Genomic DNA, 25,131 nt, shown 5'->3' on the forward strand with positions numbered 1-25,131 from the left:
CTGTGTCCACCTTACAGTAAGTGAGATGCTTGGGTCTCGAGAAAGAGCGCTTCAGACAGCCTAACCCGTCCAAATAAGCGGATGTTATTCTGAGAATATTTTGGAAGGTGCACTGAAGTTGTTGCTTTATAAAAATGAGAAAAAAGTATTGACATTTCTAAGCCAGGAATGATTTTTTAACAAGCTGGAAAATACTGAAAAAACAAGGAGTAGGGTTTTCTCAAGAGAGTGCAATGTAGTTAGAAAGCACACTATTCTTTCCCACTGTGTGTTTTGGTAAAATATGTGCAATGAAGTTTCAGACCAATTCCTAATGCAGAAATAATCCAAAACGTGGCAGATTTATAAGCCAGGGACATTTTATTTATTTGCTAACGTGGATTCCCTTATGATGGCAAATGTTCTCCATGTTACTTATGGCTTCTCCTTGAAAAAGACTTACCTCTATGGTCTCAGCAGCATAAAACTCCAGGCTGCAGGGTTTTCTGGATCAAGCATCGGCTATAACTCTCTTCCACCACTGACCCAGGTGGTTCGGAATCTCCTAGGACTCTACCTGTTTGCTAATTCATAATTAAACTGGCAGTTGGAATAAATCAGCATAGATATAAGCTTGGAGCTCCTCTCTCTGCCAACCGTTCTTTTTTTTGTTGTTGTTCTCTGTTTTTATTTTTTTTATCTTTTTATTAAGAACAATTTAAAATCCATATATCAAAATGAATCTGCCACAGGTGTACATGTGTTCCCCATCCTGAACCCTCCTCCCTCCTCCCTCCCCATACCATCCCTCTGGGTCGTCCCAGTGCACCAGCCCCAAGCATCCAGTATCGTGCATCGAACCTGGACTGGCGACTCGTTTCATATATGATATTATACATATTTCAATGCCATTCTCCCAAATCATCCCACCCTCTCCCTCTCCCACAGAGTCCAAAACACTGTTCTATACATCAGCGTCTCTTTTGCTGTCTCGTATACAGGGTTATTGTTACCGTCTTTCTAAATTCCATATATATGCATTAGTATACTGTATTGGTGTTTTTCTTTCTGGCTTACTTCACTCTGTATAATAGGCTCCAGTTTCATCCACCTCATTAGAACTAATTCAAATGTATTCTTTTTAATGGCTGAGTAATACTCCATTGAGAAGAAAGCTTTCAGTATCAGAAATCCTCCATTAGAAGCTTTGCCCCACCCCTCTTAGTTTTCAGATTTGTTCAATAGGTTTTTGGATCTTTCTTTCAAAGAGGAGTTAAGCAGGTACCCACATCAGCCTTGTGCCAGACACTGTGGAATAGAGGTGGATGTCATTCCATCCTTATCTTTCAGCACCTCACTCTCTAGGTAAAGAGACAGGCATAGACATGGGTAGGGTGGGGGTGAAAAAGGAAGGAGCTGGATGAACTGGAAGATGAAGATTGACATAAATATACTACCATGTGTAAAAGAGAGTGCTAGTGGGGAGCTGCTGTACAGCACAGGGAGTTCAGCTCATCGCTCTGTGATGACCTAGAGGGGTGGGATGGGGGAGGGGTGGAAGGGAGACTCAAGAGGGAGGGGAAATATACACAGAGCCGATTCACATTGTTGTAGAGCAGAAACTAACACGACATTATAAAGCAATCACACTCCCATTAAAAATGTGTTTACATATATTTTAAAAAATAAACTGAGAATAAAAGAGAGTGAAGCAGGTGTAAAATAATCAACTGTAAGGACAACACATCCAGTTCCTTTGCTAGGAGAGGTGGGGGGTTCTCTTTTCAGGATTTGGGAAGAGGTGAGGGAAAACTGCAAAGGGGAAGTGACCTTTGATGTCCCTTGAAAGATGAGCTGTGTGTTTTCAGATAGGAAGAGAAGAGGAAAAGCGAAGGGGCGGTCAGAGAGGGAAGTGTGATGAGATTGCTGCACGCAGGTAGACAGGAACTCTTAAAAGCACTTTGTATTTTCCCTTTGGTTCTACTTTTCCATCCACCGTCAGTAATGCCTGTCTCTTCAGTTACTGCTTGCTCAGAACGCCACCCTCACACACACACACCTGCCTCCTGCTATGGCCAGACCTTACATAGAACTGCTTCCAGGAATGCCCTGTACATGTTGTGTTAATGGTCACATTCCTTGCTGAATCAAGCATAATAAACTGAAATTGTGATTGAGAATAATATCCATGCTATTTGAATGCATGTGAGGCTGATGCCTCCTTTTCTGCAAAGAATCCTTCTCATACATGTCTTTTCTCCTCTGTCTCTTTCCAGTCCCTCCCCAGATCATGAACATCTCCTCAGATGTCACCGTGAATGAGGGGAGCAGCGTGACCCTGCTGTGTCTTGCTATCGGCAGACCAGAGCCAACGGTGACGTGGAGACACCTGTCAGTCAAGGGTAAGGCATTTCCCTGGAGGAAGTTTTCAGAGTTGGTATAGTGAAGTCTCGCTTCTAATGCACAACAGAACTTGAGGAGTCAGAAAACAATGCTGTATTTGTAGCTCAGTGATGGACTAGCAAAGAGAGCACATGCCTCTGTCACTGGAATTCTGAAGGATTTATAGAGAACATTTACTGAATCATTTCCCAGGCCCTTTCATGACCTTCCTTAGAAGCTTTTTGTTTTCCCAACTATGAAGGGCAGAGGTACCATAAGAGTAACTTACAACAAAGACACTAATATCTCAAGGTGGAGATGCACTCGTCAAAGGGTGCTCTGTCCTTTCTTGAAGTAGAGTGCTAGAAAGTGCACTGAAAATATTGGTGTTTTTGTACATCTAGGAGAGAAAGGATCTCCTTCTCAGTGTTTTCAGAACATTTATCCAGAGTGGTAAAAAGTGATAGAGAGGGTTAAGTACTCTCGCGCCTGCTGTGCTGGGAACTCGGTGATTGGTATTAAGACTTTAGCCGTGGTCATCTCCAACTTAATAGGGAGGGACCCCGAAGAACAGCAGATCTTATCCTTTTGGAAATAAAACTTACTCCGAGTTGAACTTGAAGAGATGGGCAAAGAGCCACTTGGTGTATTTACCCTGTTAACGGAAACTATGATAAATTCTATAAATTATATAAGAAACAAGTGCTCTCTCAGGCATTAGAAAATCTAAAAGTGAAACCCAGTGAAAAGGAAAATGTGTGGAGTGTGCCTGTGTGTGATATAAAAATAATATAAATCTAGAGGAAAACCTAAGAATAAATCTTAGGAATGTTGAACTAGACAAGGACTTGCTAGGTCACTAAAAGCTCTAAGCGTAAGAGAAGAATGATAAATGTGTTTTGTATTATTTTTCTGTGGTTCCCATAACGAAGTACTGCGGTGCTCGTGGCTTAAACAACAGAAATGTATTTCCTTGTAGTTCTGGAGGCGGGATGCCTGTGATCAGGGTGTAGGCAGGATTGTCCCTTTTGAGACCTGGGAGGGGAGCTCTGTCTGTGCCTCTCCTCAAGCTTCTCGTCCTTTTCCAGCATCTTTGGTGTTTCCGGCTTGTAGGTGCATCACCCCCTCCCTGCTGTCATTGTCACATCTTCCCATGTGCACCTTCCCGTGTCAGATTTTCCCTTGCTATAGGAACATCAAACATACTGGATTGGGGATGTTCTTTTATGACCTCATGTAATCTTAATTGGGCTTTCCTGATGGATCAGAAGTAAATAATCCACCTGCAATGCACAAGACGTGGGTTTGATCCTTGAGTTGGGAAGATCCCCTGGAGGAGGGAATGACAACCCACTCCAGGATTCTTGCCTGGAGAATCTCACAGAAGGAAAAGTCTGTGGAGTTGCAAAGAGTTGGGCATGATTGAGTGACTGAACAATCAGTTCAGTTCAGTCGCTCAGTTGTGTCCGACTCTTTACTGAAAAATAAATTATCTTAATTACCTCTGTAAATTCCCTATTTCCAAATAAGGTCCCTTTCTGAAGCATTGGGACTAGGTATTATTTATTTGTTGTTGTTGTTTTTTTTTGGTGGGGGTGGGGATGAAATTCAGCTCATAACTGGGTTCATCAAAATTAAAAACACCATTGAGTAAACCAAATGACAAATTAAAGACTAGGTGAAAACCTTTGCCATACACACACCTGACAAAGATTTTACATCTACACTATGTGAAGAATTCTTATAACGCTAACAGCCTACCTTGAAGTGAACAAAACATTGAAACAGACAATTCACAAAAGAAGATACATGAATGGAATAAGCAACATGCTAAACGTATCTGTCTTAGAAATGAAAATTAAGCCGTAATAGAACTCCACTACACAAATACTAGAATGAGAGAAATTGAAAAGACAGACCATATCAAGTGTTGGTGGGGTTGGGGAGCAACTGAACTCTCATACATTGACTCTGGGACTGTGAAATGGCATTGCTACCTAACTCAGGTTTGGCTGCTCACCTCCAAAAGCCAGTAATTTGAGAGGCAAGCATCAGTAGAAAGGAAAGATGCTTTAATCCGAAAAGCCAGCCATCTGGGGAAATGGTGGGCTCGTGTCCAGAGACCAACTCTGAGGGTTCTGTGGGCTAGGAGAGTTTTTAAGGGAGGAAGGGGGAAGAATCAGTGAGTCTTCAAGGTGGGAGTCTGGGTTCTACATCTCCATCGCGTATGGACTGCTCTCTTTAGTTGTCTTGCCCCTGCGTGATCTGCTTGCAGGATTGCTTGATGGTGGAAGGGAGGGATCTTAGAGGCAGAGAGTTGGTCTTCTTTTTATCTAAGAAAAGAGTCAGCAGGTTAGAGGAGGCATGGTTTACATTCAGGACAGCACAGGTCCCGAGTTAGGTTAAACTGCCTGATGATCTCACTAATATAATTAGGTTCTTTTAAGGTCACAGGAAACAGAAATGGCCAAACAGGAAAGAGACTAAAGAGCTGCATTCTCCATAGTATCAACGCTATGGAAAACTGTTTGCACCTTGCTATAAAGTTAAACATACACTTAGCATATGACCCAGCAATTCCACTGCTAGGAATTCACCAGAGATAAATGAAAACCTATGTCCACAGATATGCACTGTACATAAATGTTCATAGCAGCTTTATTTGTAATAGCCTCAAACTAGAAGTAAGCCAGAACCCTCAACAGGTAAAATAGCTAAATCGTAGTAAATTTAAGCAGCAGATGGCTTCTCAGCAATTAAAAGGAACAAATCATTGATACTTGTAAGAAAATGGATGAGTCTCAAAAGCATTATGCTAAAGAAAAAAAGCAAAAAATTAGACACTGATGTCATTCATATGAAATTCTACAACAGGCAAAAATTAATCTAGAGTGACTGAAATCAAGTCAATTATGATGTAGGGTAGGGATTTTTAATAATTATCTACAAAGGGGTACAAGGGGCATTTTTGGGGGTGATGAAAATCTTGAGCAGGGTGGTTATTATGTTGCTGCCTAAATTAGCAAAAACTAATCAATGCTATGCTAAAAATAAGTGCATTTCATTGTATGTGAATTAAATCCCAATAAAACTTAAAAACTAAACACATAAAGATATAGGAAATGACCCGAAAGTGCCCCCCTAGTTTGGAACATTAACTATGTGAGAAGCACTTACAAATGGACACTGGATTTTTTACCAGGATCATTGTTCAAAATTTCACCATCTAATGTTCTCCATATGCATTGAGAACACATATTTCAGCACCTGCCTTGTTATAGAGAAAGATAATGATAATAAATCCCCAGACACCTTTTGGGTAAAGACCTCAGATATTGAAATCCAAAATGTCAATATTGTAAAGTAATATTAACAAGAATATTAAAAGAATCATAAGGGGTATCAGGAAGCTCAACTTTAATATAAATACAGCGGTAGCTTGTGTTCCCAAAGATACAAGCCCTGTGGAAATTTTGCTGTAAGTCAGGGAGAATTTTGATTTATGTTATATAAAAAAATATGTCTAACCATCAGACCGGCTTCTACGTTTTTGGTAAAATCACATGTCTTTATAAATGCTTGAAATCCAAGAATGCATTTATTTGGTTCTAAACACACAGTTCTCTCAGCCTAGGAATCTCTTGAAAGGCACTTTGATTTTATGGAAATGTTTTAAAGCAATTCTTCATAATGGCTTTGCTGTAAAGTTTGTTTCCCGCTTAAAATATGGAAGATTCATCCACATTCTTAATCTTTTATATAACACAGTATTTGGAATTCAGCCTCAAAAACAAAAGAATATTAAATTTACATTTTCTCTCTCGCCTTTAAGTCTCCCAGCCCATGTTCAACTTTCAAATTCCCTTTTGTCTTTCCCTTGCTCTGGCCTTCACTTTGCTGTCTCTTTTTTCTTCTATTCTCTCCCCCCTCCCAATGACATTTCAACATATAAACTCAAAGCCTTGTTTCCTGAGTTTGAAAAGCACTAGAACCTGGGAGATTTGCACATTTCAAATTTGTACCTGCAGGTGACCACCAATATTTACTTTTAGAAGGATGCTCCTTCTCACTTGGAGTTAAGGCAACTTTGGGAAGTTGTTTGTAAAAGTTTAAAAGATCAGCCAATACAACTTGAACATCAAATAGCATTTTTAGAACAACTGATTGTTTAGTGCATCCAGCAAGAGTAAGAAATAGAAGTTGTAATGGCGTTTCCTTTGAAATTCCAACAAAATTGCACCAGAGAACATAGACTACTGGACAGCTATGTTCCGAAATGTTAATGCAATGTTTGAATACGATTGTTTAAATTTGGGTACCATATACAAGAATGAATAACCAAGTTCCATTTAGAAAAAGAATATTTTAATGACCAGATTATTAAAGATTAAGAATTGTGGTTATGGTTTAAGATGACAGACTAAGCACATGCCAATCTCAAGAAACTATAGAAGAAAAGGTAAAGGTGAACAAATTCATGATCACACTAGAGAATAGGAAGCATTTGTGGATATGAAACTATGAGGAATCTCTGAAATATAAAAAGTGTGTAGAGACTTCCTGGAAGTCCAGTGGTTAAGACTTTGCTTCCACTGCAGAGGGCATGGGTTCCATCCCTGGTCAGAGAGCTAAGATCCCACATACCTCATGGCCAAAAAACCAAAACGTAAAACAGAAGCAATATTGTAAAAATCCAATAATGACTTTAAAAAATGTTCCACATCCAAAAAAAAAAATCTTAAAAAAAAAAATTACATAGACACAATGTACGAAAATTTCAGCTCAAAACACAGGAATATGATGTATGCCTGAAATGATAGCTGAAAAAGGCAGAGTTTTAGGTCATACTGCTGGTAAATGTTAAAAATTGACTAGGGCTGAGGGCGGGCAGGGAAGGGAGGCCTGGTGGCGTTTGCCAGTTTCCATGGTGTCAATGTTCCCATCATTGCCACTTTCCTTGGAGCCCCTTTAAACTAACTTGATTGTTAGGTATTTTTTGGGTGTTTATTCCCTAATTTCAAGTTTTCATAGTTTAGATTTTTACTTTGGGTACGTATTGGATTTGTTTTAGGCATTTATTGGATTTACTAGCAAGTGTGGCACTTGTTTGATAGACTTCACACACATGGAAATATGTTCTGAGTGACCTGCAGCTTAGAAACTAGGATCATGCTGGAATCCCAGGCCAGGGAAAAATGGGCAGATCCCAGAAGAGGCCCCCAAAGTGGACAGGCAAGGGGCCAGTGTGTTTGGGATACATGGCGGGACAGGCTGTGGGGTTGGAAGGAGCGTCTTCTCTCAGGGTGCCATGTAACCCCCTGCAGGGCCTCCATACCTGGTCCCATTTCCAGTGCGTGTTTGGAAAGGCCAGATGTTTGGGAGGGATAATAAAGTCTTCTTTTCTGTGTCCTCTCCATGGAGGTTTTAAGATGACAGCTATTCACCTGTGAGTGAGTTGCTGCTACAGTCGACTCATATTCAGTAATACCTCAGGGAGCAAGAGAATGAGCAATTCCACAGAAGTGAGTTTTCCAGGTAACTGAAACTGACTCCTTTATGCCTTAACGTGAGTGGTCGTTGATGGAAGCAGTTTAAAAATGTATTACGGACTTCTCTGTTTTCTTGAGTAGAGTGGGTGTCGTTTGGCCTCCTTTTAAAAACTGTAATAACATTGTACATATCAATTGTTTGTGCCTAAGTGTTTGAGGTCTGGATAATGACTAACATAACCCTAAAATACTATTTAAATTGTTGTTTCAGTTTTTGGTAGTTCTTCTATCTCTCCTTCCTTCTCTCGTATCAGAATTGTCAATGCTTCCTAAAGCCATGTGTGCCTTTTAGCATCTGCATTTTTTTCTATCTACTTCTCTTTCTCTCTCTTTTTCATAAACTGTAATAAGGAGGAGGAATTGTTCTTAACCTTCTTTACATGTTGAGCGTTTTGGTCCAGAAATGCCAAATCTTTTAAGAGATGGCACAACTTTGAGTCCTTGGCTTGATTATACAACTTGAAGCTTCATGGCATGTCAATTTTGCTGTATTTAAAGGAGAGCTATTCTGTATATAACAGCTCAGAATTGCAAATATGACATGTGAATGATTTGGTAACTTTAAGGAATGTCTGTGTTGATTTGAAGACTGTGTGCCATAAATCTGAAGTTTGAACTTCTGTATGTATTCCTGGTGGCTCAATGGTAAAGAATCCACCTGCAATGCAGGAGACTCAGGTCCGATCCATGGGTCAGGAAGATCCCCTGGAGAAGGGGATGCAACCCACTCCAGTATTCTTGCCTGGAGAATCCCATGGACAGAGGAGCCTGACAGCCTATAGACCATGGGGTTGCAAAGAGTCTGACGTGACTTAGCGACTAACACTTTCACTTTCCTTTCAATTTGGTATGCTAGAAAAAGTACTGAATTAATGTAGCAATCTTTTTTTACAAAGTATTGTAATCTCAGTTAAGAATTTAACTGAAGATATAAAACTCAAGTGATTTCTATATAATAAATTGAACTGTAAAGATAACTTGTGTGTGATTCTGAATTCACAGATAAAGTATTTTTAATTCCTCCTTGAAAAAAAGAAGTCCACATAACCAAGTTGATGAGTCCTGACTAAGAAGGACATGGTGGGGGACGGCATTCTCTGAGGAAAGACTTTGAGCTTTCAAGAATAAGTAATAGCTTTGTCTCTGCAACATAACATAATCTTTATTTTTTTTTTAATTTTATTGGAGGTATAGTGGCTTTACAATGTTGTTAGACAACTACATTTTATACTGAATCAAGAACAAAAGATTTTAAAAATCAAGCAAAAACATAAAAGCTAAAAACGTTAAAAGTAAAAAAAAATCAAATTTATTGTAAAAGGGATAAATAATAAAGAATAAAGACCATTTAATCTAAAATGAAAGCAAGTAAAACAAGATAAGGAATAAGTGTTAAGTACACATATCCTGGGGCTTCCCAGGTGGCGCTAGTGGTAAAGAACATGCCTGCCAATGCAGGAGAGATTCGGGTTAGACTTCTGGGTCTAGAAGATCCCCTGGAGGAGGGCATGGCAACCTACTCCAGTATTCTTGCCTGGAAAATCCCATGGACAGAGGACCGTGGAGGGCTACAGTCCATGGGGTCGCAGAGTCAGACAGGACTGAAGCGACTTAGCAAGCACGCACATATCCTGAGGGGGGCGGGGTGCAGCTTTGTTCTGGATATGACAGTGCTAGATAAGTGAATTCCATCTAAGAGGGATAATTCCAGCAGAATCCTCATCCTTGGTCCTGACCTGGCTGAGCAGGTCAGTCTCCCTCCTGTTCTCTCTGCCAGGTGTTGAGGTTAGCAGATATACTCGTCCCAGAATGTTTCCACTCCAACTCTTCTTTTTCATCCTGGATGTCCTTGAGAAGGACTTCTTAAAAGAAATTATCAAGTCGCTCACATTCCAAATAAAGGAAGTTCCAACTCATACTCATGTATAGGTGTCAGCTCCTCGTGGCTGGCAGGGTTACCTTCTGGATTGTAGTTATTCAGTCAGTCATGTCTGACTCTTTGCGACTCCATGGACTGCAGCATGCCAGGCTTTCCTGTCCTTCCCTACCTCCGGGAGTTTGCTCAAACTCCTGTCCATTGAGTTGATGATGCCATCCAACCATCTTATCCTCTGTTGCCCCCTTCTCATCCTGCCCTCAATCTTTCCCAACATTGGGGTCTTTTCCAGTGAGTCAGCTCTTGGCATCAGGTGGCCAAAGTATTGGAGCTTAAGCTTCTAGATAGAGCTAGGCTTCAGATTCTTGTAACCTGGGATTGAAATCTGGCCCAAGCAGTTAACTGCCTGAGTGACTTTAGAAAAACCACATCATCTCCAGGATTCCCAGTCTCCTAGACTGCAGAATGGGACTATTTATGCCAACTTCCTCAGATGATTACCAGGACCAAAAGAGAGAATGAATGGAAGGCTTATAATTGCACTGGGCACACATACGTGAGTTGCCAACAGTGTTCTAAATTGCCTTTGTGCCATGTTTTAATTTAAATTTCTTCTTAGAATCCTTGTAGCTTACAGCCATCCTGAGAGCTGGTTATGTTAACATCATGCTTACTGTATGTCAAGCCCTGTTATACACTTTACATGTTTTAGCTAATTTACTGCCCCAGTAGCCCTGAAAGGAAAGTGCTAATATTTATAATTGTGCCTTTCTTATTATGCATTATTATGCCTACCTCTGTCTTTGTCTCTTACTCTTTAACATCATGAGTCATTCATTAGTCATTCAGTGCCTCTCTGATCCACCTGAAAATTCAGAATGACACAGCAGTTTTATTTGTAATAGGCAAACTGGGAAATAGTCCAAATGTCCTTCAAGGACTTCCTGGTGGCTCAGACAGTAAAGTGTCTGCCTACAATGTGGGAGACCCAGGTTCGATTCCTGGGTCAGGAAGATCCTCTGGAGAAGGACATGGCAACCCACTCCAGTTTCTTGCCGGGAAAATCCCATGGACAGAGGAGCATGGTAGGCTACAGTCCATGGGGTAGCAAAGAGTCGGACATGACTGATCGACTTCACTTCACTTGTCCTTCAAGGGGTGTCTGGCTACACCCACACCTTAAAATGTATTTCAGCAATAAAAAGTAAATGAACTATTATGTCAGTTGACATCATAGGTGGACCTGAGGGCATTATAGGAATGCACAGAGTCATTGTCAAAGGGTAGGATGCTGTATGATTCCACTTTTAAAACATTCCCTAAATGGAAAAAGTGTCAAGATGCATGACCTGTCAGTGGTGGCCAGCAGCTGGTGCAGGGGAGGGAAGGAAGTAGTTCAAAGCACTTGCTTTGCCGTCAAGAGACAGCTCCATGCTTCGATTATTGGGATAGTTAGATGAATCGATATGCATGATGAAATGTTAGAATTAGACACAAAGGTATAAAATATAGGTATGACCAAAAAAACCCAAATATCTCAGCCCCATCACGTGGTTAACTGTGCCGTGCCCAATCAATCACCTGCCTTAATGACATGCTTTAATTAGAAAAGATACCACCATTGGGGGAGCTGGCGATGAGTACACAGACCTCTCTCTACTATCTTTTCAACCTTTTGTATGTGTGTGTGCTTAGTAGCTCAGTCATGTCCGACTCTTTGAGAACCCACGGACTGTAGCCCGCCAGGCTGCTCGACCCTTGCAATTTTTCAGACAAGAATGCTGGAGTGGGTTGCCATTAAATCAATAATTACTTCAAATTAAAAAATGCAAACTAGGAATCATAAGTAAGATGAACCTCTAGGTTTCCACTAACAACATGCTTACGTAAGAAAGTACTGTTTATAAAATATTTCCATAGGCATCATTTCAAGAGGGTTTATAGCAAGCCTCTAAAATAGGTCAGAGAAGAAATATTTCCCAGGCAAAGAAACAGGCTTGAAAAAGTTAATGGCAAATGACTCACAGGTGACTACAGTGGGAGATCTGTGAAAGGAACATTGTCCTTGTTTTCCAAGTTCATCTTTGTCTGCTGTACAAAGATTGAACGGGTACAATATAAAGTGATGTATTTTATCAAATTCCGCTTGTTATCTGGGGCACCCCTGCTCTTACATTCTCCTCTCTAATTCCACACCTACCTTCTTGCATCTGGACAGTTTCTAGCCACCACTCAATGTTGTGCTGAGAAAAACACAGTCTCCAAGTGGAAACCACTTCCCTGCCACTGTCTGCAGTAGGTCTCCATCGCTTCTCTGCTTCAATTAAGAAAAACCTGCAGAGACCCACCAACCTCATTTCTCTTCTGAGTCACCCCAGGTACCAGTGCCAGCCACAGATGGGACTGCCATCAGTTGACCCACTGCCTCTACCCAGTCCTGCGCCCACTTCTCTGTCTCTCTGTGAGGCAGCCAGGATTCTTGTTTCTAATCTGAAGTTGTGTGAAGAGCCTAATTAATCCCCGGAGTGTGAGAAAGAGGTGTCTGAGTTGAGAAATCAAGGTTACCCCTATCTTGCTCAGTGGAACAGTTATGGGCAAACAAGCTGTTCCTCTCATATTTTTGCAAAGCAAATTCATGTTCACTAACTTTGGTTCTTGTTGTAAATGAGAAGTGTGTGAAGGTCTAGCCATGTGCTTTTCGCCATATGGGCTCCCATATGTTTTCCTCCTTTGCTTGCGTACATTTTCGCTTTGGCACGCACATATGCCTGTTTTTTTGCAACTTAACAATATTAAAACTAATCCCATTTATGCTCCTTTTGGGTGAGTTGATTGAGTCATAAATCCCTGTGAATTTCTTCTTTGGGAGACTAAAGTTCTTTTGTGTGAGCAGGGGAGGGCAGAGCATCCTGTCGGAGGGATGCGGGCAACCAGCATCAGCATGGAGCTGATGTAGCTGATGGCCCTGACCCTGGCTCCAAAGTGATGAGTTGAAGCCTGGGGAACTAGGAATGTGGGCTCAATGCCTTGGGAGTATCCTTGTCTCTTCCTCCCTGAGGAGAAGCCCTCATTAGGAAATAGAAAACAATCCTCAGAGTTTTCTTTCTAAGGACCCAGGTGAAATAACTTACCTTAGCAGAAGCCATCATGAGATCTTGAGCTGTGATTCTTCATGTGTGACTATACTTAATGCTTCTCACCCTCTACACCAAGTTGATCAACAATATAGATCAGAAATAAGGCTGCCCTGGAGTAACCTTACCTTATTCCTCGGACTGTTTAGATTATAAAAATAAGAATGGATATTAACATGTATTATAGTGAGTGAGAAAAAAAAAGCATAGATATCACTTTGCCAACAAAGATCTGGATAGTCAAAGCTGTGGTTTTTCCAGAAGTCAGGTACGGATGTGAGAGTTGGCTCATAAAGAAGGCTGAGCACTGAAGAACTGATGCTTTCAAAGTGTGGTGCTGGAGAAGACTCTTAAGAGTCCCTTGGACGGCAAGATCAAACCAGTCAATCCTAAAGGAAATCAGTCCTGAATATTCATTGGAAGGATTGCTACTGAAGCTGAAGCTCCAGTACTTTGGCCACCAGATGCAAAGAGCTGATTCATTGGGAAAGACCCTGATGCTGGAAAAGACTGAGGCAGGAGGCAGGCGACAGAGGATGAGATAGTTGGGTGGCATCACTGACTCAATGAACATGAGTTTGAGCAAGCTCCAGGAAAGTGAAGGACGGGAAGCTTGGTGTGCTGCAGTCCATGGGGTCGCAGAGTCATACATGACTTAGTGACCGAGTGACAGAAGTACCAGGTGAAAAGCCCCAGTAACTCAAATGCAAAATTGGAATTGGGAATGCCGCCTGATATCTGTTGTAAGATGGTGTTCTTTCTTTTGCATTAACTCATTCCTTTGTTCGGTGCATTAAGAATATTTGTTTCCCTCTACAGCAACAATGATGTGTAAAGCAGGTATAATTCTTGCCCTTGTGGCGCTTATAGTCTAGACAGAAAGATAGTCATTAGCTGGATCATCAAGAATAGGTCATTTCTGAGTGTAGCAATTGCTCTAAGGATGGGTGACAGAGTGGTGTGAGCTAGACTAGGTAAGTCTTTCCTGAGATAGTGATGCTTGAAACAGACAGAGGAGATGAAGAGGAGACACTTCTCTGGTGGTTCAGTGGTTAGGACTCCACGCTTCCACTGCTGGGGACAGGGGTTCAATCCCTGGTCAGCGAACTAAGATCCCACAAGCCACGCCTCATGGCCAAGAAAAGGAAGATGAATAGCAGTTAAGGATGGGGATACAGTTCTGTGATAGAGCTGGGCCAACTGGAAACCTTCCAGGTGAGGGGAATAGCACATGTGAATGCTCTGAGGTGACAGGGTGTGGCTTTTCAAGAAATGAAAGAACCTTGTCTTTTTATTTCTAAGTCATTTTTTTTATTAGAAGAAAACTCATCCTAAGTTTATTTTTCATATGGCTGGGAAAGATCAGAAATGTTTCAGTTGCATTTTACCTGAGTTAATTGCTAATGCAGAGAACATGCATTTTTCCCCTGAGACAAAGCAAATTTTTTTTTCAGTTTTCCTTTTAATTGAAGTATAGTTGATTTACAATAGTTAGCAAAGGGGAAAGCAGGGAGGAGGTATAAATGAGGAGTTTGGGATTAACAGGTAACACACTATCTGTGTGTGCATGCCTGCTCAGTCACGTCCGATTCTCTGTGACCCCGTGGACAGTAGCCAAGCAGGCTCTCTGTCCATGGGATGTTCCAGGCAAAAATCATGGTGTGGGTTGCTATTTTCTACTCCAGGGGATCTTCCCCACCCAGGAATCAAACCCGGGTCTCTTGCATTGCAAGCAGATTCTTTATTGTCTGAGCCACCAGGGAGACCTTCAGATATACACTATTATATATAAAATAGATAACCAACCTACTGTACAGTACTCAATATTTTGTAGTAACCTATAAGGGAAAAGAATCTGAAAAAAACAAAAACAAAAACGGAATACTTGTATGTGAAACTGAATCACTTTGCTGTACACCTTAACAGGTAGATAGCAGGAGAGACCATGGGCTGGGGTGGGGGAGTCAGGGGCTGGATCATACAGAGTCCTTTATAGAATTTGGTCTTTATTCTAAAGTCACTAGAATATGCAAAAATGAGATGCTCTGGCATCAGGATTTAACCAGGAACATGGCATGTCTGATCTACTCATTATCTATGTAAATCTGCTGGATCACTAAACCTTTGTCTCCATTCCCCCACTATCAACCAGGAAGGAGTCAGTAGGAATAGGCTTCTTTACAGAGGAAGGGTAAAGGGAATTTGGAAGTATCTATTCCAAATACTTTTTAGATGATAACGTAAGAAGGGATATTAACATGTATCTAGCAAGTGAAAATCCCAACTAACTCAAAAGTAAAATTAGAATTGGAAAGGCATCCAGGGCTGCCTGCCGTCTGTTGTAAAGCATCCTCTATGCTGTTGCGATATCAAATTATGCCATTGAAATCAGTTGGACACTGATAAAATTGAGACTGGCTTTACAAGTGCTGTAGATCTAATTGGCCTCAGCGGTGGGTCCACAGTGACTTTTGCTGCTGAACAAAAATTGTAGGCTTCAATAGAAAATAACCAGCCTGGCTTCACACTCACACACCTCGGCCACCTCTGGAGATAATGGACTTTAATTTAGGCACAGAGCTCCTACATCTGGACAGCTGTTGAAGGAACATCAGAGAAGTGAGCTTCCTCCCTACTTCCTGGATGAGCACCCTTGATGGTGGACAGAAGCACCTCAGGGCCAGCCACGAGCTCTTGTAACTCTCGGTATTCCTTCTGCACAGCAGTTTATGTCTCTTCCTAAAAGCCTCTATATCTCCAGGACCAAAGTTCCTCTCTATTCTTGCTCCAACTTGCTCTGTTCTTGCTCCAACTGTTTTAAATTGGGTCTCTATTGTTTAAAGCCAAAGTCGTTCCGGTTAAATTCACTGTGTGCTGGACAGGCAGTGTGTGAGCCAGCTGAGCCTCGTACGGTCCCTGCTCTGAGCTCAGAGGGGAGTGGGGAGGGACTCGTAACATGATGTTGCCATGTGGTGTGGTGAGGGTCTCATCACCAGGGAAAGGCTCTTCTTTATAGAAACCAGACAGTTAGGGAGCTGCCGGGGGTTCCCGGTTAATTTCAAGACCACTGTCTCCATCATGAGTCAGGGACTCATGGGCGTTGAGAGGCCCTGGGAGTTGACTAAGGAGCACTGGGTTGCTAAGGGGATTCCAGGCTTAAATCAGTTAGACTCAGGCTGAGATAGACACATGGACTCTGGCTCTGAGTCTTGCAGCAATCAGTGATGACCACCTCAGTACATCATGTACACAGCATCCATCCAGGTGATCCCATGGGCTCTGGAGCAGGCTTGCCACTGAAGATGAAAGAGTGGCATCCACCAGCCTCCGTACTTGCTCAGCTGTCTGGCTGCTCTGGGATCAAAAGCGTGGTTTATCTTTATTAGCTGACTCACTGGTTCACTGACTTTTCCTTGAGAAGGTGAGCTCCATCCCACTCAGAGAAGATAGCTCTCCCCTCCCCACACAGAAGAGAACAGGTAAGGGATTTAAACATTGGTGATGTTCCCAGCACCTGGCGCAGTGCCTGTGATTAGAGGCCTCCTATGAATGACTGAATGCTTACCCACCAATCCTGTACCTGTCTTATACAAGCCAGAGGAAATGAGGGGAAAGGTAGGCTCTAAGACTAGCCTCCAGATGTTAGGAAGCAATGTCTGGGTGGTAAAGGGGGAGTTTGGTGCAAGGAGTGAAGGCTGGGTGGGGAAGGTGAAGCTGAATGCAGCCTCTGAACCTCGACACCAAATTAAATCTCAGAGACAGAGTTTCAGGTTCATTGGAAAAGGATAGCTTCATTGCTTTGTTAAGCAAAGGGGACTACAGTGGGCTGATGCCCTCAAAACTGTCTCAACCTGGAGGTGGTAGTGAGGAGTTTTATAGTAATGGTGCAAAGAGGAGGGTGTGATCAGCTCATGGACATTCTTCTGATTGATTGGTGGGGAGAAAACTCAGAGTCAGCATCATCAACCTTCTTGTCCCAATGCATTTGAGGTCTAGTGCTTGTGGGTAGCACACAGTTAACTGCTCCCACCTGGAGGGGCTTTCAGTATCTGCAAAACAGCTCAAAAATAATTTTTCTGTGTATCCCTTGAGAGGGAAGCAGGACCCTGCCCCCCAAGGCTCGCTATTATTCCTTGACTGCTCCTTCCTTATCACTGCACATCCCCCGCCCCGCCTCACTGCCCTTCTCTATTAGCCACTGTTTGAATCTGCCTATTGGAACTCGGGAAAGTCACAGAGGCTGAATGAAGCCTATTTTCTATAATCAAGAAATAGGGGACATAGAAAGGCTTTTATGGCCTGGAGCCCCACAGGTCCTGCTTGGTTTCACAGACACTCAAGTCAGATCTGCATTAGAAGGTTGGGGGCACTTCCAGTCTTATCCCAAAGTGCTTTTCTCTCTTTTCCCCACCATCCCTCCTAGCCCATCCTTCTCTAAAACTGCCCGCCATGCCAGAGACCAGGTAGTCTTACTGCTGAGGTTTCTTTATGCCATATTTTTACCCAAGAGTGAGGCTCCCGCCAGACTGGATCTCCAGAGGGTGGTGACTCATGATGTGGAAGGTGGTCCTCATCTCCTGACCCATCCTGTCCTTGTGGAGAACCTCTGACTTTTGCTGGAAAGCTTGGTAGCTTTATAAACGGGGTGCACTCAAAGAGTGGGGATGACTCACTTGGGCATGTACTGTTCAATTTGGACATATCGTACGAGTGAATTTAGCATCTTATGCTCATGAATCTGTGAGATTCAGAAAGTTTGGGCTGCCATCCCTGCCAGCGTCTCCATCCGGTCTTCTTCCTCAGAGCACTGGCCTTCGTAGGCTTCCCCAGTGCCAAGTCTTACCTCCTCAGGGAAGAGGTCAAGGCGTGACTCTAGAAAAGATGGCAGAGGTCGGGGACATTCTTTCCTTCTTCAAGATAGTGAAAGTGAGTGAAAGTGAAAGTCCCTCAGTCCTGTCTGACTCTTTGCGACCCCATGGACTATACAGTCCATGGAATGCTCCAGGCCAGAATACTGGGGTGGGTAGCCTTTCCCTTCTCCAGGGGATCTTCTCAACCCAGGGATTGAACCCAGGTCTCCCACATTACAAGCAGATTCTTTACCAGCTGAGCCACAGGGAAGCCCAAGAATACTGGAGTGGGCAGCCTATCCCTTCTCCAGGGGATCTTCCCCATCCAGGAATCGAACCAGGGTCTCCTGCACTGCAGGCAGATTCTTTACCAACTGAGCTATGAGGGAAGCCCTTCAAGATAGTGACCGTGTTTAATTAGGGCTTCTGTTCCTATGACAGGCAGAGGAGGGAGGGATGGAGGAGACAGGAAGTCACATTGTGGTATAAAGTGGAGGATTTAATTGGAGTGGGGCCCTCCAGTCGTGGAATGGCCCAGCCTCTGAGAGGGAACCCCCACTGGAGGTGAGAGGGATCAAGGGGAAGTGAAATCTTGAAGCAAAAAGGGTTGCCACTTTGAATCTGGGTTTCCCAGCTGGAGGCTGTGAATGACTCTGGCACTCAGGAACTAGAGCTGTGAGGAGGTGCGGGAATCTGATCTCCCCTGGACCACCTGAAGCAAAGCCCAAGGGCCTCACCCCACTCCTGGAAGCCTGCAAAGCCTCATTAGTGAGAAGAGGCGGGCACTGAAGCCCTTCCTGTCTTTTCATTTTGTTTTTCCCTTTTCTTATTTTATCAACAGTTTCCCCATTCCAGAATCACTTACTGGTGAGTCACTCCCTCGGGGGTGCTACAAATGGTTTCTTTTAATGATTCTCTGGATGATTTTGCTTCCTAAGAGCAATGTTTAGTGAAGTAACTGATGTAATCAGAACTGCCTGTCCTCTGCTTCCAGAATTCTCTTCCTTCCCACTCTCCTTCTGCTCAGCTTACCTCCCCTCTCCACACCACTGCTGGCCAGAAATGCTTTCTGCTCAGGACTCCCTCGGGCCTCCTCTTGCTCCACTGAGCCCCTGCTTATGTGTCCCTGCACGCTTGGAACAGGATGCAGTAATTACATCTGCAGTGAAAGACTTTGTCTCCCTTGTGGGCAGCAAGGATGCTCCCAGCACTGCTAATGAATGAAGGAGCCTTATTTTCAGAGCATCACTGGCTGCAGGGGGCCCCCGGATATCAGTCCACAGGGTATCTGGAGGTTCTTCCTCTGGGGCCAGGCTGCACACCTACCGGCCTGGCACCGTGGCCCTGCGTGAGATCCGCCGCTACCAGAAGTCTACGGAGCTGCTGATCCGCAAGCTACCGTTCCAGCGGCTGGAGCGCGAGATCGCACAGGACTTCAAGACCGACCTGCGCTTCCAGAGCTCGGCGGTGATGGCGCTGCAGGAGGCGTGCGAGGCCTACCTGGTGGGGCTCTTCGAGGACACCAACCTGTGCTCCCCCTCCCATCACCCCTCCCAGTCTTTTTACTCCTGCCTCTGCTCCAGGCTGCCAGCAACCCTCCGAGTATCTTTCCCTCAGCACATCCTGTCCCCAGGGGCCAGAAGGGGGCTGGAGCAAAGGCATGGCCATACACTTCGAGCTGTAGTTTAAGAATGTCCCAATGTTTCCAGCATGTCTGACGGAAGCTAAGGTGAAATGTACCTGGAGCTTCAGGAGCCACCTCCAGCTGGAGCTGTACTCCTGGGAGCCCAGGTGGTTTGGTTCCCAGCAGGATTCCAAAAGGGACCAGGAGACACCGCTGTGCTGCGGCATCTGACTGGCCCGCCTGCACGTCCATATCTCATGGTATTGCTGCAGTAGCTTGCCTTACCTGTGCAATCACATCTCACCTGCCTTCACTCTTAAGATCTATTTATGCTTCTTTTTTTTCCCTTAAAGTTTCAGATATTCAGAAAACTGAATACAAACACACACACATACACACACACACAGGTTTTCTTGGTGGCTTTGCGGTAAAGAATCTGCCTACAATGCAGGAGCTGCAGGAGACCTAGGTTTGATCCCTGGGTACAGAAGATCCCCTGGAGGAGGGCTTGGCAACCCACTCCAGTATTCTTGCCTGGGGAATCCCATGGACAGAGGAGCCTGGTGGGCTACAGTCCATGAGGTTGCAAAGAGTTGGACACAACTGGAGCATTTTAACAGGGCATGCTGCTGCTACTGCTGCTAAGTTGCTTCAGTCGTGTCTGACTCTGTGTGACCCCAGAGACGGCAGCCCACCAGGCTTCCCATCCCTGGGATTCTCCAGACAAGAACACCGGAGTGGGTTGCCATTTCCTTCTCCAATGCATGAAAGTGAAAAGTAAAAGTGAAGTAGCTCATTCGTGTCCGACTCTTCTCGACCCCATGGACTGCAGCCCACCAGGCTCCCCCATCCATGGGATTTTCCAGGCAAGAGTACTGGAGTAGGGTGCCATTGCCTTCTCCATTAACAGGGCATATATATACATATATCATTATTTTTCAGATTATTTTCCCATATAGATAATTACAGAGTATAGAGTTGAGTTCCCTGTGCTGTATAGTAGATCCTTGTTGGCTGTCTATTTTATATATATGTACATGCTAGAGCTTCAGTCATGTCTTTGCAACCCTATTGACTGTAGCCCACCAGGCTCCTCTATGTGATTCTCCAGGCAAGAATACTGGAGGAGGTTGTTATACCCTCCTCCAGGGGATATTCCCAATCCAGGGATCAAACCTGCATCCTTTAGTTCTCCTGCATTGACAGGCCTGTTCTTTACCACTTGCGCCACCTGGGAAACCCATTTTATATGTAGGCTTTTTATATGTAGGTAGTGTGTCTATGTTAATCCCAAACTCCTAATTTAACCCCTCCCCCACACCTTTTCCATTTGGATCCTTCCAGCTTTGTGTCTCTGGACATCCTGCGTGACTACTGCTGTTCCTTGGTACCTGCTGAGTCTTTGTTCAGGACCCTCTTGACTTCTCATTGTTTCCATGCTTTGACTGCACATTTGATCTTGTAAAATCCTGCCATGACATTGCCATCATTGTCACCCCTGTCATCACCAGAATCATCCCTTAAATGTAGTGACTTGCCACGTTGATTTAATCTCATATGGTGTTCACAAAGATTTTCTGTCTAAATGTGGACAGAAAAATAAATTAAGACAGGGAGTAACCTATGCATTTTATAGAGGGAACCTAGACTGGTTAAACAGATGGCCACTGGAAACAACATTCTTTCAATTATTTATTTATTCATGCACTTGTTCAGTTACTTAAGAAAGAATTAGTGAGTGGATCTTATGTGTCAGGTACTCTCTGTGATGATGGGGTTAGAAAGATAAATAACAGGATACTTTTCCTCAAGGAGCTCCATTTAGTAAAAGACGCAGGCATAGTAATATATAGTTACAGCACAATAGGGTACATGTGTGTTCACAGAACAGGATCATTTCATCCAACTGGGAAATATGGGAGAATCAGGGATGGCCTCCTGAAGAGGTGACTCAAAAATCGGTCAGAGTTTAGTCAAAGGAAAGGGAACAATATGAGTGAGGTGGAGGGGAAGAATATCCCAGGTGGTGAAAGACAGCAAAATAAAAAAAATGTAGAAATAAGAACTTACATGACCAACCTAGACAGCATATTAAAAAACAGAGACATTACTTTGCTGACCAAGGTCCATCTAGACAAAGCTATGGTTTTTCCAGTGGTCATGTATGGATGTGAGAGTTGGACTATAAAGAAAGCTGAGTGCAGAAGAATTGATGCTTTTGAACTGTGGTGTTGGAGAAAACTCTTGAGAGTCCCTTGGACTGCAAGGAGATCAAACCAGTCAATCCTAAAGGAAATCGGTCCTGAATATTCATTGGAAGGACTGATGCTAAAGTTGAAACTCCTATATTTTGGCCACCTGATGTGAATAACTGACTCATTGGAAAAAACCCTGTTGCTGAGAATGATTGAAAGCAGGAGGAGAAGAGATGACAGAGGATGAAATGGTTGGATGGCATCACCAACTCGATGGACATAAGTTTGAGCAAACTCAGGGAGATGGTGAAGGACAGGGAAGCCTGGCGTGCTGCAGTCCATGGAGTCACAAAGAATTAGACATGACTGAGCGACTGAAGAATTTACATGGTATAAATTGGGAATGTATAAGCAGCCTAGTGTTGCTGGGGCTTAGCAAGTGAAATTTTTTTAACCTGAATAAAATTTAGGACCACTTGTAGCTGGCCCAACTATAACTTTGCATTACAAGGAATCAAGTTTGGTCACAAGAAGAGAATAAACATATTTTAAGACAAGCTAACTCTTTACCAAAATCTTTCAAAGTGGTCCCAACAAGTGTTATATAACAGTTAGTAAAATAGTTGAATGATGTTTTTACCTGTCTTTTCTCTGTATCTAATGAAAACCCTAGATCAGGGGTCCTGAACCTCCAGGGTCTAATGACTAACTATCTGAAGTGGAGCTGATGTAATAACAATAAAAGTAAAGTGCACGATAAATGTAATGCATTTGAATCATCCTGAAACCATCTCCCCCACCCCTGGTCCATGGACAAATTATCTTCCGTGAAATCGGTCCCTGGTGCCAAAAATGTTGAGGATCACTTCTCTAGGCCATCAAATCTCTGCTTTCTTACCTAATCTATATATCTATCTTTTCTTGATCCAATGGTAGTTTAACTTTCTAAAGTAAATTGACCTAGCTTGCTAACTCCTGATTCTGCAGCTCTGCTCATTATCCTGAGCAACACAAAGTCTCAGAACCAAGACCACATCTATACTTCATAACATATGTATCTATGTATTTCTGTCCACATGACACTGACGTGAGATCAGGTTTATGTAGGGTGTGGAAGGCAAACCATAAGCTGATGAATGGACAGTGAATAGAAGGTAAGGACATGGTCTTTTTTAAAAAGTCAATTTTTGTGTTTTCATAACTTACGTAAAATAAAATGCACGCATTTGCCGTGTGGACCAGTGAGGGTTTTTTCTCCCAACTTTATTGAGCTATAATTAACATAAAACACTGAATAATTTTTAAGGTATACAGCACAAGGACGTGCATAGATCACAACAGTAAGTTTAGTTAACACTCGTCCCCTCATTTACCTAGATTTTTTTTTTCTTATAAAGAGAGCTTTTACCATCTACTTTCTTAGCAACTTTCAAACACACCACACAGCAGTGTTAGCTATAGTCACCAAGTTGCACACTACTTCCTCAGCACTTACTTATCTTATAACTGGAAGTTTGCACCGTCTGACCATCTTCATCCAATCTCCCACCTGCCCACCTCTGGTAACCACAAATCTGATAACTTTCTATGAGTTGTGATTTTTTTTTAATATGTTAGATTCTCCATATAAGTAAGATCAGACAGCATTTGTCTTGGCTTGACCTGTTTCACTTAGCATAATACCCTCCAGATCCCTCCATAACTGGTGTATACATGCCAGTCACTCAGTCTTGTCTGACTCTGTGGTCCCATGGGCGGTAGCCCGCCAGGCTCCTCTGTCCATAGGATTCTCCAGGCAATAATACTGGATTGGGTTGCCATTTCCTCCTCCAGCTATAACTAGTGAATTTTGACAAATGTATACATGCCTATAACCACCGCCTTAATTAAGATACAGCATGTTCCCTTCAATTCAAAAAGTCTCCTTATTTTCATACCCAAATCTTATCTCCATCCCAGCTTGAGACAAACACTGACTTTCTTTCAGCTGCTATGTACTAGACTTTTCTCTAGAGTTTCATAAGCATGCAGAACACACAACATATTTATATTCTAGAAAAATATACAAAATTTATACAATCTGAGACCATGTATTTTTATTTCAGTCTCCTTTCACTCAGCTTTTGTGTCTCATTCATGTTTTTCTGTATAAGTGTTGTTGTTGTTGCTAAGTGGTGTTCCATTATATGAATATACCGATATTTGCCTGCTTATTTGCCAGTTAATGCACAATGATTGTTTCTAGTTTTTGACTATTATGAATAAAGCTGCTATGTACCTGGTCTTCTCATGGACATGTATTTTTTATTCTCTTGGGTATATACTTAAGAGTAGAATTGATAAGTCATATAAGTTTACACTTAACTTTACAAGAAATTTCCAAAAGCTTTTCCAATCTTTTGGAAAATAGTAATTTCCATTACTATCAGCACTGTATAAAAATTATTCCATTAATATCATATACTATAGATGTATATCCATACACAGAGATAATTTTATTATTCAGTTTGTGTATAACCATACTGAATTGTTGGCTTCCTCAAAGTTTATAAAACCTAAAGTGAATAATCAGTTCAGTTCAGTTGCTCAGTCCTGTCTGACTCTTTGCGACTCCATGAAGTGCAGCACACCAGGCTTCCCTGTCCATCACCAACTCTCAGAGCATGTACAAACTCACGTCCATCGAGTCGGTGATGCCATCCAACCATCTCATCTTCTGTCATCCCCTTCTCCTCCTGCCTTCAATCTTTCACAGCACCAGGGTCTTTTCCAATGAGTCAGTTCTTTGCATCAGGTGGCCAAAGTATTGGAGTCTCGGCTTCAGCATCAGTTTTTCCAATGAATATTCAGGACTGATTTCCTTTAGAATTGACTGAGTTGATCTTGCAGTCCAAGGGACTTTCAAGAGTCTTCGCCAACACCATAACTCAAAGCATCAATTCTTTGATGCTCAGCTTTCTTTATAGTCCAACTCTCACATCCATACATGGCTCCTGGAAAAACCATAGCTTTGACTAGATGGACTTTTGTTGGCAAAGTAATGTCTCTGCTTTTAATATGCTGTCTAGGTCACTGAGCTTTTCTTCTAAGGAGCAAGAGTCTTTTAATTTCATGGCTGCAGTCACCAACTGCAGTGATTTTGGAGCCCCCAAAAATAAAGTCTCTCACTGTTTCCAGTGTTTCCCCATCTATTTGCCATGAAGTGATGGGACCAGACGCCATAATCTTAGTTTTGTGAATGTTGAGTTTTAAGCCAGCTTTTTCACTCTCCTCTTTCACTTTCATCAAGAGGCTCTTTAGTTCCTCTTCTCTTTCTGCCATAAGGGTGGTGTCATCTGCATATCTGAGTTTATTGATATTTCTTCTGGCAATCTTGATTCCAGCTTGTACTTCATCCAGTCTGGTATTTCGCAAGATGTACTCTACACATAAGTTAAATAAGCTAACTCCTTTCCCAATTGGAGTTGGAATAATGGAGTTGGAGTTGGAACAAACCAGTCCATTGTTCCATGTCCGGTTCTAACTGTTGCTTCTTGACCTGC

At 42.8% G+C, this 25,131-nt stretch overlaps 1 protein-coding gene across 7 annotated transcripts in view; it reads left to right on the forward strand.

Moving 5' to 3' along the window:
• The window catches only part of OPCML (opioid binding protein/cell adhesion molecule like), a 1,065,415-nt gene that overhangs the window by 943,011 nt on the left and 97,273 nt on the right, over nucleotides 1-25,131 (forward strand). For all 7 annotated transcript variants that reach the window (XM_061406442.1, XM_061406441.1, XM_061406443.1 and 4 more), the window contains one exon: nucleotides 2,256-2,381. In XM_061406442.1, coding sequence (XP_061262426.1) covers nucleotides 2,256-2,381 — 126 coding nt within the window. The remainder of the gene's footprint in view (nucleotides 1-2,255; nucleotides 2,382-25,131) is intronic.

This window comes from Bos javanicus, chromosome 29, assembly GCF_032452875.1.
Source record: "Bos javanicus breed banteng chromosome 29, ARS-OSU_banteng_1.0, whole genome shotgun sequence".
NCBI lineage: Eukaryota > Metazoa > Chordata > Mammalia > Artiodactyla > Bovidae > Bos > Bos javanicus.